General features: G+C 33.3%; 2 protein-coding genes across 6 annotated transcripts in view; one reads left to right on the forward strand and one right to left on the reverse strand.

Moving 5' to 3' along the window:
• The window catches only part of cnc (NFE2 like bZIP transcription factor cap-n-collar), an 88,186-nt gene that overhangs the window by 60,459 nt on the left and 15,690 nt on the right, over positions 1–12,037 (forward strand). For all 5 annotated transcript variants that reach the window (XM_034323521.2, XM_034323519.2, XM_034323523.2 and 2 more), the window contains 2 exons: positions 2,421–2,655; positions 3,229–3,453. In XM_034323521.2, the coding sequence (XP_034179412.2) occupies positions 2,421–2,655; positions 3,229–3,453 (460 nt within the window). The remainder of the gene's footprint in view (positions 1–2,420; positions 2,656–3,228; positions 3,454–12,037) is intronic.
• Positions 2,839–7,070, reverse strand: vas (ATP-dependent RNA helicase vasa). Its single transcript, XM_034323529.2, has 4 exons — positions 6,878–7,070; positions 6,145–6,216; positions 4,274–6,064; positions 2,839–4,187 (listed from the first exon to the last, which is right to left on the reverse strand). Exons 2-4 carry the CDS (start codon positions 6,202–6,204, stop codon positions 4,104–4,106), a joined length of 1,935 nt encoding a protein of 644 aa, XP_034179420.2. The 5' UTR covers positions 6,205–6,216; positions 6,878–7,070; the 3' UTR covers positions 2,839–4,103.

The raw sequence follows: 12,037 nt of genomic DNA on the forward strand, positions 1-12,037 counted from the left end.
ATTTTCACGAAATTCAAGTAAATTAAAAAAAAATGCTTGTGAAAACAGCGTTTTGACTTCGCATTAAAAGGAGAACACTGTTGAAGGGTTAAAGAAAGATCCTCGAAAAATGTAAAAGTTAATAGAAACGATACTTGCCGAAGGTGCAACAACCGGCTGATAGACTTAGCAGCGATCTCCAGAACTTGCACAAATACCATGAGAAATTGTTTAAGCACCGTGAACTGGCGTCTGGTGTGCGCGTCAAATTCTCTTCGCCATTCTTGGAAACGGTATAAGTACCGGCAACTGTCCTTTTTTTTTTTTTTTTCTGCTTCGCATTGGCTCAATCATGAGCGTTACATCGAAACGGAACGAGCGTAAAGCCGAGCGCCATTAGAAATCCGCGCGCTCAGTACGGGACAAATCGTCACGGAACAAACACGTCGTCCTATATTTCGTAGCCTACAGCCGACAGATGCGCTGACAAGCGAGAATCACCTTAAAGGCGTCCTGCTCGACAGATTGCACTGGCGACTGATTGATGCACCCGAACAACAATCGCGTCGGATTCGTGCTACGCCAGCTTCCTCATTCATCTTCTTCTTGCAGCCAAATGCATTAGCGACAATACCACCGTGCATTAAGCGCCACTGGCCACTACCGCACTTACGCGTTCCAACAATTGCTCGACCTTCCGTGCCAATGAACCTTTTACAGATACTTTACTCTGCATAACTATATCATTTTACGATCAGTTATGCTGGTTTAAACACCTTCATTACCGAGCAATGAAAATGGACAATTGCTGTAAGTCACATTGAAGCTCTAATTCTTAAGACATAGGAATAGTTCATTTTCATATTCAACGGGTGATCTAAAGAGGGCTACAGCCCTGGTCCCCACTTTTATACAGGAAATCACACAGCCACCCTAAAGTTTGAGATTATATACATCCAGTGTTATTTTCACTGTTATTTTGATTACCTATATGGAAATGGTATGAAAAAAAAAAAAAAAAAAAATGGTTCTCACTGGTGGTTTTTATATTTTGACAAGCAGTTTGACACCCGATCACAATCGACATGCATACATTATGTTTGAGATGCAGTACTAGAATCATTAATATCTTGACGGTCCTAGTGTGTGGCCAACACCTCGGATCAGCAGGGTTTCCTCTTCCCCAGAATTTAAACACCCACCGAGTTGACATTTGACAGGTTCAGGATCCTTCAAACTGACGTATTATGTAGGTGGATGTACAGGATGGTACACGTAACGCGTACATTTTTCATAGTTTACAAATTGTACTATTTGTGAAAGCATTGTAGTATAGAGCGTATAAAAAATGCAGACACAAACTATAGAGTTATCCAAATTGAGTGTCACATCTTCAGATTGAAATAAAACGCAAAGTATCTGATTTTTGTATGGTTTGTTTATTTTAATAAAAAGTCTATTTTATTACATTAATTATGAAAGACAATATCATTCAAGGGTCCTTCTCCGCTGTTTTTCGCGAGCTCGATACGTTTGACCAAATTTAATGACGAGTCATTTTTCACGAGGAGGAGACAACAAGATTGGATGATTTAACACCATTAGACTTTTTTTATGGGGTTTTTGGAAAGTAAAGTTTACGCCAACAATCCAAAGACTATTGACGAGCTGAGAAACAAAATCACAGACGCGATTGTTGAAATTGAATGCCAGTTGTGTGAAAATGTAATGGAAAATTGGGTCAAACGCATCAGGTTTGTGAAAAAAGCCAAGGACATTTGAATAATATTGTCTTTGATAATAATTAACACTAGAACTACCAAAGGGGTCAAAATAACTGGTTTCCAGTTTCTTATTTTAAATTATAAATTTTATCAAGGTATTTTTGCTGGAATGTACGTTGACTATTGTCGAGATAAAGAATATATATATAAATATATATATATATTAAATAATGTTTCATTCCGTATTTATTTAATTTTCTGTATTATTTTCAACTTAGAAATTAAGGTGCATCAAACGTCGGTAGTTCTAGTGTTAATGTCATACAGTAGGCTTTGTGTTAAAATAAAGAAACCATACAAAAATTACATACTTTGCGTTTTATTTCAATTTGAAGATGCGACACTCAATTTGGATAACCCTATATTGTTTAATCAAAACACAGTCCCTAAAGATGATGAATATTTCATTATATTATTTTCTGTTGAATGGTTAAAATATTAAAAGAAAAATAGCCAGTACTTCTATTTAGAATTTATGATTAGACAGGTTGAAGTTTAGTTTAACATCATGTCTTTTAAGACGTTGTTGTAAAAAGTTTCTATATTAACAATTGGAAAATGAATGAAAAGTTTGATCCTTGTTAAATAATACATTTTGATAGTTTTTCAGGAAACAGAGTGGTAAAATTTGTTGCTAATAATATTTTGTTTGTCTAGGGTCGCATGCCATTTATGCGTGCTATGAGCATGGAACAACGATGGCAGGATTTGGCATCCTTACTATCGCTACCCGGTGCACCGGAACATTTTGCACATCCTGCACATCCTGGATACCCAGGGCACGGTATAAGTCACAGTCATTACGAAGCACAACGTAATGTATTACTTCACAATGCCACATTGGCTCCACCTGTGGGTGATCTAAATTCTACGAACCCCTATCACAATGTTGGTAAGTATGTTTTATAATTTTTCACTTTTATCAGAACATTGAAAATATTTTTGTACTTTTTACTTTACATTTGTTGCAAGAAAATTTATAGATATTTATTTTAATGAAATAATTGAGCTGTTCATAGATCAAAGTGATTAAATACATTCTGCGCATTTTTTATTATTTTAATTACTTTATCAATTTTTATATTTTTTGTTTTTTGGAGTTAATCAATTTGCCAAATGGGCAGCTCAAATAACGAAAGTGCAGAGTATCAGGTTGTTTCAAATATAATGCCTTTTTTATTTTAATTTTAACACATTTAAAAAATTCAGTGATCTTAGATTTAGAAGGAAGAGTTGTTTTGAAAAATATTTCCAAAAATTTATTTCAAGAAGTTCTATAAACTAGCATCTTATCCTTATAAATAATAATTGCAATTATTTCAATTAATTACCGAAATACATTTATTTACGATACCAAATATTTGATTTTAGTAAAGAATTATGCCCACTTTTGTTAATTATAGACACAATTAAGTAGAAATTTGTATAATTGAACATTTGAAAACTAAAATACTCATTGCCACAGGTGGGTCTTCAAACCTAGGTTCAGCGGTGGCAACATCAATGAATTTAACGAACAGTAGCGAACCAATTGGCGCCGATAGTGGAACAACTTATAAATCTGAACCAGCTGATATGATGTATTATCATGCACCAACTTCCGATTCGATAAATCAAACAACCGACGGTTTCCTTTCGTCCCTTCTAAATGACGAGGACCTGCACCTGATGGACATGGCCATGAACGACGGTATGTACAACTTTTAATTACATTATTTATACTAATCCCGTGACCATGAAACTGTTTTAGATAATTTAAATTTTTCAATCAAATCAGTATCAGAAGATATTTAAAAAAAAGAAAAAAAAATACACACTTTCCAACTGGAGTATTTTATTATAAAATGAAACGTATAAAATAAAGTTTATTTATAAAATAAAATACGGTATTTTCGACTTTGTTTCGATTTTTTAACTTTCTTAAAAACTAACGTTTGTACGATCGATAAAGTACAGTAACCTATACATAAAGATATAGGTGGAACGGTTCTCACAAATTATTTGTCATGTCTTAAAGTTAATGTCTTCTCACCAACGACGGTAACATTGCGCTATTTCACATCTTGAAACTTATATCTAATAAAGAGGTATGCGATACAGTCTACGTTTCCTTTGAACGCGTCATTACGTAATCAAAACATATAAAACAAAAAAAAAATCAACTTAAAAAAAAAAAAACGATATACTTTTGTAAATCGACGACCTCTCATATTAAAGTTAAATATATGAAAATTTAATGAACGATCAACGCTGTACGGCTGACTTAGTAGATAAAGAAATAAAGCTTATTATCGTTTTCTAGTAAAACGCTATAAAATAATAATAAAGGAACAAAGCTTTCTACCACTGTTCGTCTGGTTCAACCGGCGCAGCAGTCGCAAACGATTCTTCGCCATATGCTGCTCCTCCCCCGTCTTCTTCAACCTTCACAAATAAATATACACATTAAGTATTGTTTTCTAAATAGTGAATATATATAACTTTAGTATGGTAATGAAAAATTTACTTACTCCTCTGATATCTTGTCCTCCGAATCTATTGCCTCTTCCGGGCATAAAGCTTCTACTCGAATTGCCACCTGTTAACCAGTCCGGCACAGGTTGTCCAGCTTGTTTCAATATTCTGACAAGATCGCCTCGTAGTGGTGCATCATCCTCTGAATCGAAAAATGATGTTGCTCTTCCTCGATTTCCTACACGACCAGTTCTTCCAATTCGATGAACATATTCATCGATTCCTTTTGGCAAGTCGTAGTTTATAACGTGAGATACATTTTTGATGTCTAGACCTCTGGCAGCAACAGCCGTTGCTACTAAAATAGACATTCTTCCGCTTTTGAAGTCGGCTAACGCTTCTTCTCGTTGCCTCTGCAATCTGTCGCCGTGAATACTGGTAGTAGGATAATTATTTTCAGACAGGAAAGCAGCAATGAAATCTGCCTTCCTCTTCATTTCCACGAACACCAAAGTACCACTCAAGGAGCCGTTGTCCTTTTCTCTTTCTAAAACTTCTTTAAGCATGTCCTTCTTTTTATTCCTCTGTACTTCATGGAAGCGTTGTTCCACGTCCGAACATGCACCACCCACAATACCAACCGCCAAGAATAAATAATCGTGTAAAAATCTTTTTGCCAACACTTGCACCTCATCCGGGAAAGTAGCAGAGAACATAAGCGTTTGCCTTTCGCCAAGAGGAACCATAGACTCGTGATCGACGATTTTTTCGATGCTGGGTAAGAATCCCATATCTAACATACGATCCGCTTCATCTAATACGAGAAATCGAACAGAGGAAAATCTAATCCTTCCTCTGTCTAGGAAATCTAATAGTCTGCCAGGTGTAGCTACGAGTATATGACAACCCGCAGAAAGTTTCTCTCCTTGATGATTAACAGACGTTCCACCATATGCAACTTCTGTTTTTAAAATTGAACGCAATGCAAATTTAACAATTTGTTGATATATCTGTATAGTGAGTTCACGAGTGGGCGAAACGATGACAACTTGTGGTTCACAGTATGATCCAGTTATAACTAAATCAGTAGACTTTTCTAATAATGTATTTATAATAGGAACTGCAAATGCAGCAGTTTTCCCTGAGCCTGTTTGTGCACATGCCATTAAATCACGACCGCTCATTATAATAGGTAGAGCATGTTTTTGCACGGGAGTGGGTTTCGTATATCCCGATTTTGTAATATTTTCTAGAACAATATTTCTCAGACCAGCTGCCTGGAAACTTTCTATAGGAGACGGTACATTTTCTCCGCTAACTTGAACTTCAATATTATCATATTTATCAAAATTAATGCCCGCTGAGACTTCGTTTCCAAACAGAACCGATTCATCTTCGGTCAAATCGGGTGGAATATATATTTCTTTTGGTTTTTGAGGTTCTTCTTTGTCGTCGTTGCCATCTTCTCGTGAACCTTTCCGTCCGTTACCCCTGTTATTGTGATCATTATCATCTGCATCTTCATAATTTTCATATTTCTTATAACCACTATTTTCATCATCGTTTCTATTCCTAAATCCACCGCGTCCACCTCCACGACCACCTTCGCCTCCTCCTCTACCTCCGCCTCTTCCTCTGAAACCTCCTCTACCTCTACCGCCTCCTCTACCACCCCCTCGAAAATGTTCCCCGTCATTTTGGGACTGCCAGTTGCTGTCTTCATTATCAAAGTTTTCGTTGCTATTTCTTCCATTGAAGTTTTTATTTTTAGAATCCCAATCATCATTGTTATTATTTTGGGCTACAAAGCCACGTCCCTTTCCATAGCTACGTCCTCCTTCTTCAAACTAATTCAATAAACATACAGTAAGTTTTATATTACTTTCATGCTGTAATTTTTAAGTTCAAACAAGATAGATCTACTTACAGCGGATAGGTCCTCTGCAGTGGAAGAGCTAATAGGTACACCCCAATCATCTTGATCCATTTTTTAATTCACCTTGAAATAATTATAATTTTACTTTAAAGTTATATAAAATTTAATTTTAGATTATTATAATTCTTATAACTTAACGATCTGTTAAAATTATTGTTAAAAGAAAGACAATTTCCAAATATTATTTTAGAAAACTTGAAATGAATATGAATTTTCGAATTGGCAATATTTAAGAATATTTTCTGCTTTTAAAAACCGGTTTACAAGGACATCGTAGCACAAAGCATAGTTCGCGAAGACATTGTAACAGAAAAATCGATACAAACAGTAATATATAACGGCTTCTGCGTTGGTAATAATCACGTTTCCCAAATTTAAAAAATAAAACAAAATACTACCAAACAAAGTATTCAAACGTCTTTTTTTCTTTGTTTTAACAATCTATAATGCAGTCTTGTACAATGTTACTTTATTGGAAAAATGCTTGCGTTATCGAAAATCTCAACAACCACTTGAACAAACATTAATTAATCCCTGCTGCATTTGATAATGTTTCACTGAGGTAAATACAACTGTCATTTAGTATTAACAATGTATATTCTTATTTTTTAACGCGTAGTAGGTAGAACACGTGCGAAGACAGTAAAAGAAAGCAGTGTGGTTGCCGGTAAATATGGCCGAAAAATATTGACTTGAAAATAAAGTGATATTTAATGACACTTACTTTTAATTTTCGTTGAAGATATATGAACGAAGATTATAAACGCCGGTAGAATCTAACGGATCGAAGTAACAACTTGTCTTCGTTGTAACTGCTAAAGGCGAATGGGACCGCCCAGCCAAGAAAGTGAAAACGCTGACAATGTCGACCGTTACCACTAGAGAACAAAGAACTGACAGAACAGCCAACTTGAAAGCAATACGGTTTCAACCAACCAACGTCGAGGTTGAACGCGCATGCGCGGTCTGCACTGCGTTTGATTCAATCAGTAACGTATCAAAGACACAACGGACCTATACCTTTTTTTAAAATATTCACCAGAATTTAAAGCGATGAAAGCTTGGTTTAAAAATTCAATATAAAAAGTGTAAATTCAATATTTAATAATATTTTAGAAAACCAAAAATTGCATTGTTTCATTTTATAACTTTTCACAGTTATTACAAATGTTTTGGAAAAGCATACTATTCTGATAAACCTTTTTCATTTTTTGAATATTTGAATATTTGATTTATCATTTGACACATTGACTTTGTTTTTAAATTTTGAACCAGTAGGCCAGAAGTGTCTATGTATTTTTCAACGATCGGTTATATTTCATAGTAGGATAGCAGGTAATAACCCGAAAACATTGCTTTGAATAAAAACCTAATAAAGGTCAAGGTTAAATCCTTTTCTTCTCTTGTAGTATGATAACGATTTATCCATAGCTGTGTTATTGCTTTCAAAAATTTCACTGAATTTAAATGTAACAACAATTGATTTTAGAAGTACTTCGATTTCGTGTTCTAATTTACAATTTATGAATAAAAGCAATTAGAAATTAGAAAACGTTAACTGACTTTATAAAAAATTATTTGGAAACAAAGCATAACAAAAGACAATGACGATACAGTGACGTTATTAGACTGTTAATTTAAATAGTATAATATGTAATAATAAATTAATATTCTTTCTGGATGATAATAATTTCTAGTCATTCTAATTCTTTTTGCGAATTTTCATTTTACTGTCGGTTAAAGATTTTTTTTTTTTAGTTCTTCTTTTCAATTTTTATACATTGAATTTTATTTTATCGTAGAATCGTAGAACATAAACGTTCATGACATTAGATTTCAGTAAACATGGTACTAATATACACACACCGTTTTTCTAATCAGGCTCTTAGGCTTACTTAGATGCTTGGAATTATATCTGCGATACAAAAACACGGTACATACAATATAATTGAATACTAACAGTGTTTTGGATATTTCAGTTCACCCATGCTCAGATTTCTTTATTACCAAAAGATACACTTAACCTCCGGACGGTGATCCATTAAGAGAGCCTCAATTTTAATTTAATTTTGTATTTCATTTTTTTTTATTTTCTAAACTGTAGAAAATAATTGTAATCTATATTTTCTTTATTTTTTAAATTCGTTTAAAAATGATTATTCTTCTAATATATGAAACCCTTTCGTTTAAAAATTATATGATTAAATAATTCATTCTATTGAAAACGATAAATGTGAAAAGTACTAAAATCTAATAAATTATGATATTAGAAAATGCCTTGTTCGTTTAAATAGCACTGCATTTGTTAAAAGTAGATCGATTCTTTAGCACCCTTTGTATAAAAAGGGATGTAGGTAATATAGTTTTCTCATGGATACATGGTGTACAGAGTCGTCAAAACAAGCGTCTCTTCTTTCAAAACGGAATATTGAATCCTCATCAATGACACTGACTCATCAACCTCTCTTGAGGTATCGTATTACATTGTATTTCACGGTCTCGTTTTCTAACAAGGGGAGTGTCCGACTTTCGAAACAGTTAAGCACTTCTTCAAAATAAAGATGAAATTTACATTTAAATCTTTGTAATGTGTGATGTACTTAACCATCGAATGGTAGATGCAAGATCCATTGTGACGCAACTATGTAACACTGTGAAACCCCCGATTAAAACGCATTTTATTTTCTGCCTATTTTTAGTCATACGATTAGAGGAAGATTCCTCAGATTATTCTGCGTAAAAAAGTATCAGAATTGAAAGTCGGAAAAGTCAATAATATGCGAAGATTTCACAAGAACTGGAAATATCCTAACCCTAAATTTCCGATCACGCGATATCGCGTACTGGATCATCAGTGTTTAAACGTTGCGGTACACAGGGATCGACAAAACTTATTTTTAAACCTAATTACATATGTCGCATTATGTAATAACTGGACAAATTTTAAAACAATTGTTTTTACATTTGTTAGTATCATATAAAAATGTTTTCTGTGGAGAACTTAAAAACGGGTCAAGGTTATGTTAATTACAAACTTTTGAAATTATGCCAACTAAATCTGCCGAGAAAGTGTTTGTAAAAAAAGTCACAACACTTTTCTTTGCTAAATCTTTAAATTTTTAAGCAAATTAATATGAATTGCAATAAATTTGTCTTCGTATTGGGAAGAGAAGTTATCACGTTCAACGTTTACGTGCTTAAACTGGATAGATGTTTATAGTCCGTCATTAGTGACTCGTTCAACGACGTGAATGATCTTAGGAACTAGTGTTAAAGTCATTTTGTGCATCGATAAACAAGCACATGTTTATTCGATTGAGCGACAAAACTGGTGGCAATGAATATTTATGCGGCACAGTGAATCGACAGTTCTTATGGCCGAGTGTTAGACACTTCCTGACCATTACTGGTATCGTTGAATTAATTATCTTTCTTCCATTTGTGCAAGTTTAAAAGTGCAACTTACACGAAAGATAGATGGCTGTTATTAGAAAAAAACAAGCCAGCCTATCGTTAGCAATTTACCATTACATTTATGGGTTTCGATATCGCCGCGACATGTAAGTGTCTGAATGGCAACATTATGAGGGGTTTTCCCTTTTAATAATAATAAAAAGCATTGACTTTTGAACCGAGTTAAAGCATCGTACTAGCAACACTTTATCGTTGTAATACAATTCGCGTACAGTTCGCGAGAAAAGGATAGCACACCTAATAAAATTAATAATTTTTGTTAATTTATCCATTTTTCAATTTCAAATAATTTTACTGTTATAGAAGATTAAAAAGAAAATTTATATTATTTAACAGGATAGCATGTACTCAAAGCAGTGATATAAAACTTTTTCTAGGGTGAGTAAACTCCCTTAGAACATTAAAGATTTAGAAATTTGGAAAATCTGGGATTTTGAAATTCTGGAAATTTGGAAACCAGGTCCTTGCCTAATAACACCCGTGTAATAACAAATTATTTTATATATTTATGGTAGATTTGGGTCCATTTGTGCAATAATAATTTTTAACCTTGCCTTACATTACACTGCAAATTTCTCATGAAATTTTTGTATATTTTAAACATTTCTAATTATAAATTTTTCTTTACGCAATGCCAAAAATTTATCATATTATGTCACATCAAAAGTGTCCACATTTGTCCCCTTTGCCCCCCTCTGAATTCGGTCCTCATTTAATCTTCGTATTTACTCTGCGATAAAATATCATTTTTTAAATAAAATTACAAGTATTTTATAGAAGCTGGGTGTGCCACTATTTTCGTGATCCTTCCAGTAAATATTTACTGGATACGTGATTTGCATGTTTTGCTGAACGGAAAAGAAACGAGTGCAACGATGACTACTACGATGATTCTTATTGGCCATGTGAGGCTTAAGCAGAAACTCGTGACATACAGTGTGTGCCATAATCCGTGGACATAACTTCGGTGATAATTCATCACACATAAACAATTAAAAAAAAAAAAAAAAAAAAAAAAAAAAAAAAATTTTATTCCATATGACCCTGTTTCTAAGTAATACACTCAGCCTATGTTCCAATAATTCTTTTGACAAACTGAGCTCTTCAGTCAACCGTTTATAAGCAAAGCTTCGTATCTCTTATACGACCTTGCTGACTATTATGTAAACACTGTTTTCCAAATGGAAGATTAACTGACGAGTCATAAACTAACTTTTAGAAGGTAAATTTAAATGAATTATTAAAAGACATTCCATTCGAAATCCTGTGTCGTATTTGCTTTGTACACAATGGTGCTCTACTTTATTTTAATTTACGCTGATTGCCAAGTTGAACCTGTTGAAAAATGGAAAAAACAAAAAAATGTTGGAAACTTTCGCATACCTTTTGTATTTATATGTAATCATTTTGCTATTGAAATTATGGTTACACATTATGATACACCCTGTATACGAATGACTCTGCTACACATGCATGCGGCTGTATTCGCATATGTGTGTCACAAGTCAGCAAGTGACTCATTCCCTTCTTTTGCCATTGCATCTCGTCAACGGATCGTAATAATAGAACGAATTTGATTCACTCACCGTACCGATGATTCGTTTCGGAGGCACATTGCCTCATTAGAATAGAGAAACCAGTTATCTGCCATTCCTTTCGAATATTTAATTCAACGTAGAATGAACTAACTGGGACGATTAGTTAAAAACGAAATATATTCTAGTGAAAAGCTCCAAATTAGAGGAATTACTCGAAATCATTTTAATTGGGTCAAATATTTGATACGCTTTCTAAAATGAGTAACATTCTAAATAATGCAGCTGTGCACTCTAATGAGATTTTGTGACATTACCCCTCGGTATCAGTTCAAAATATAGAAAAAAGTAATAATTACGTATTGAAACACAAATTAGAGTAAGTAATACTCAACAATAATAGTATGATTCATATTGTCTTTATTTTCAATAGTACATATTTAATATATATTTTATATATTTTAATACATTATAATTGCATAACGTGTACATTCAGTCTAACATATTTATGAATACTATTTATCATTAAAACGTGGGTTAATCGAACCCTATCTTAAAGGAGACTCCATTCCAGATAAAAGGGAATTAAATTAATAATTTTTTCACGAATTAACATCAACAAAGCATTAAGATTGCATGAAATTTTAATCATTTTATAAATGTTATATTAAAACGATGTACTTTACATTATATGATTGATTACGTAATTAACATTGTTTGGAATATTAATACTCTGAAATGACGCACAGCAATGCAAATGTTAAATTCGTAACTCCGTGAATTGGGTATTAAATAGAATCGTAGTTCCGTTATATGATTCAGTGAGATGTATTTTTACTGTTTGTAGTATCTAATTACCGATGAATGAAAAAAAT

This window comes from Osmia lignaria, chromosome 11, assembly GCF_051020975.1.
Source record: "Osmia lignaria lignaria isolate PbOS001 chromosome 11, iyOsmLign1, whole genome shotgun sequence".
NCBI lineage: Eukaryota > Metazoa > Arthropoda > Insecta > Hymenoptera > Megachilidae > Osmia > Osmia lignaria.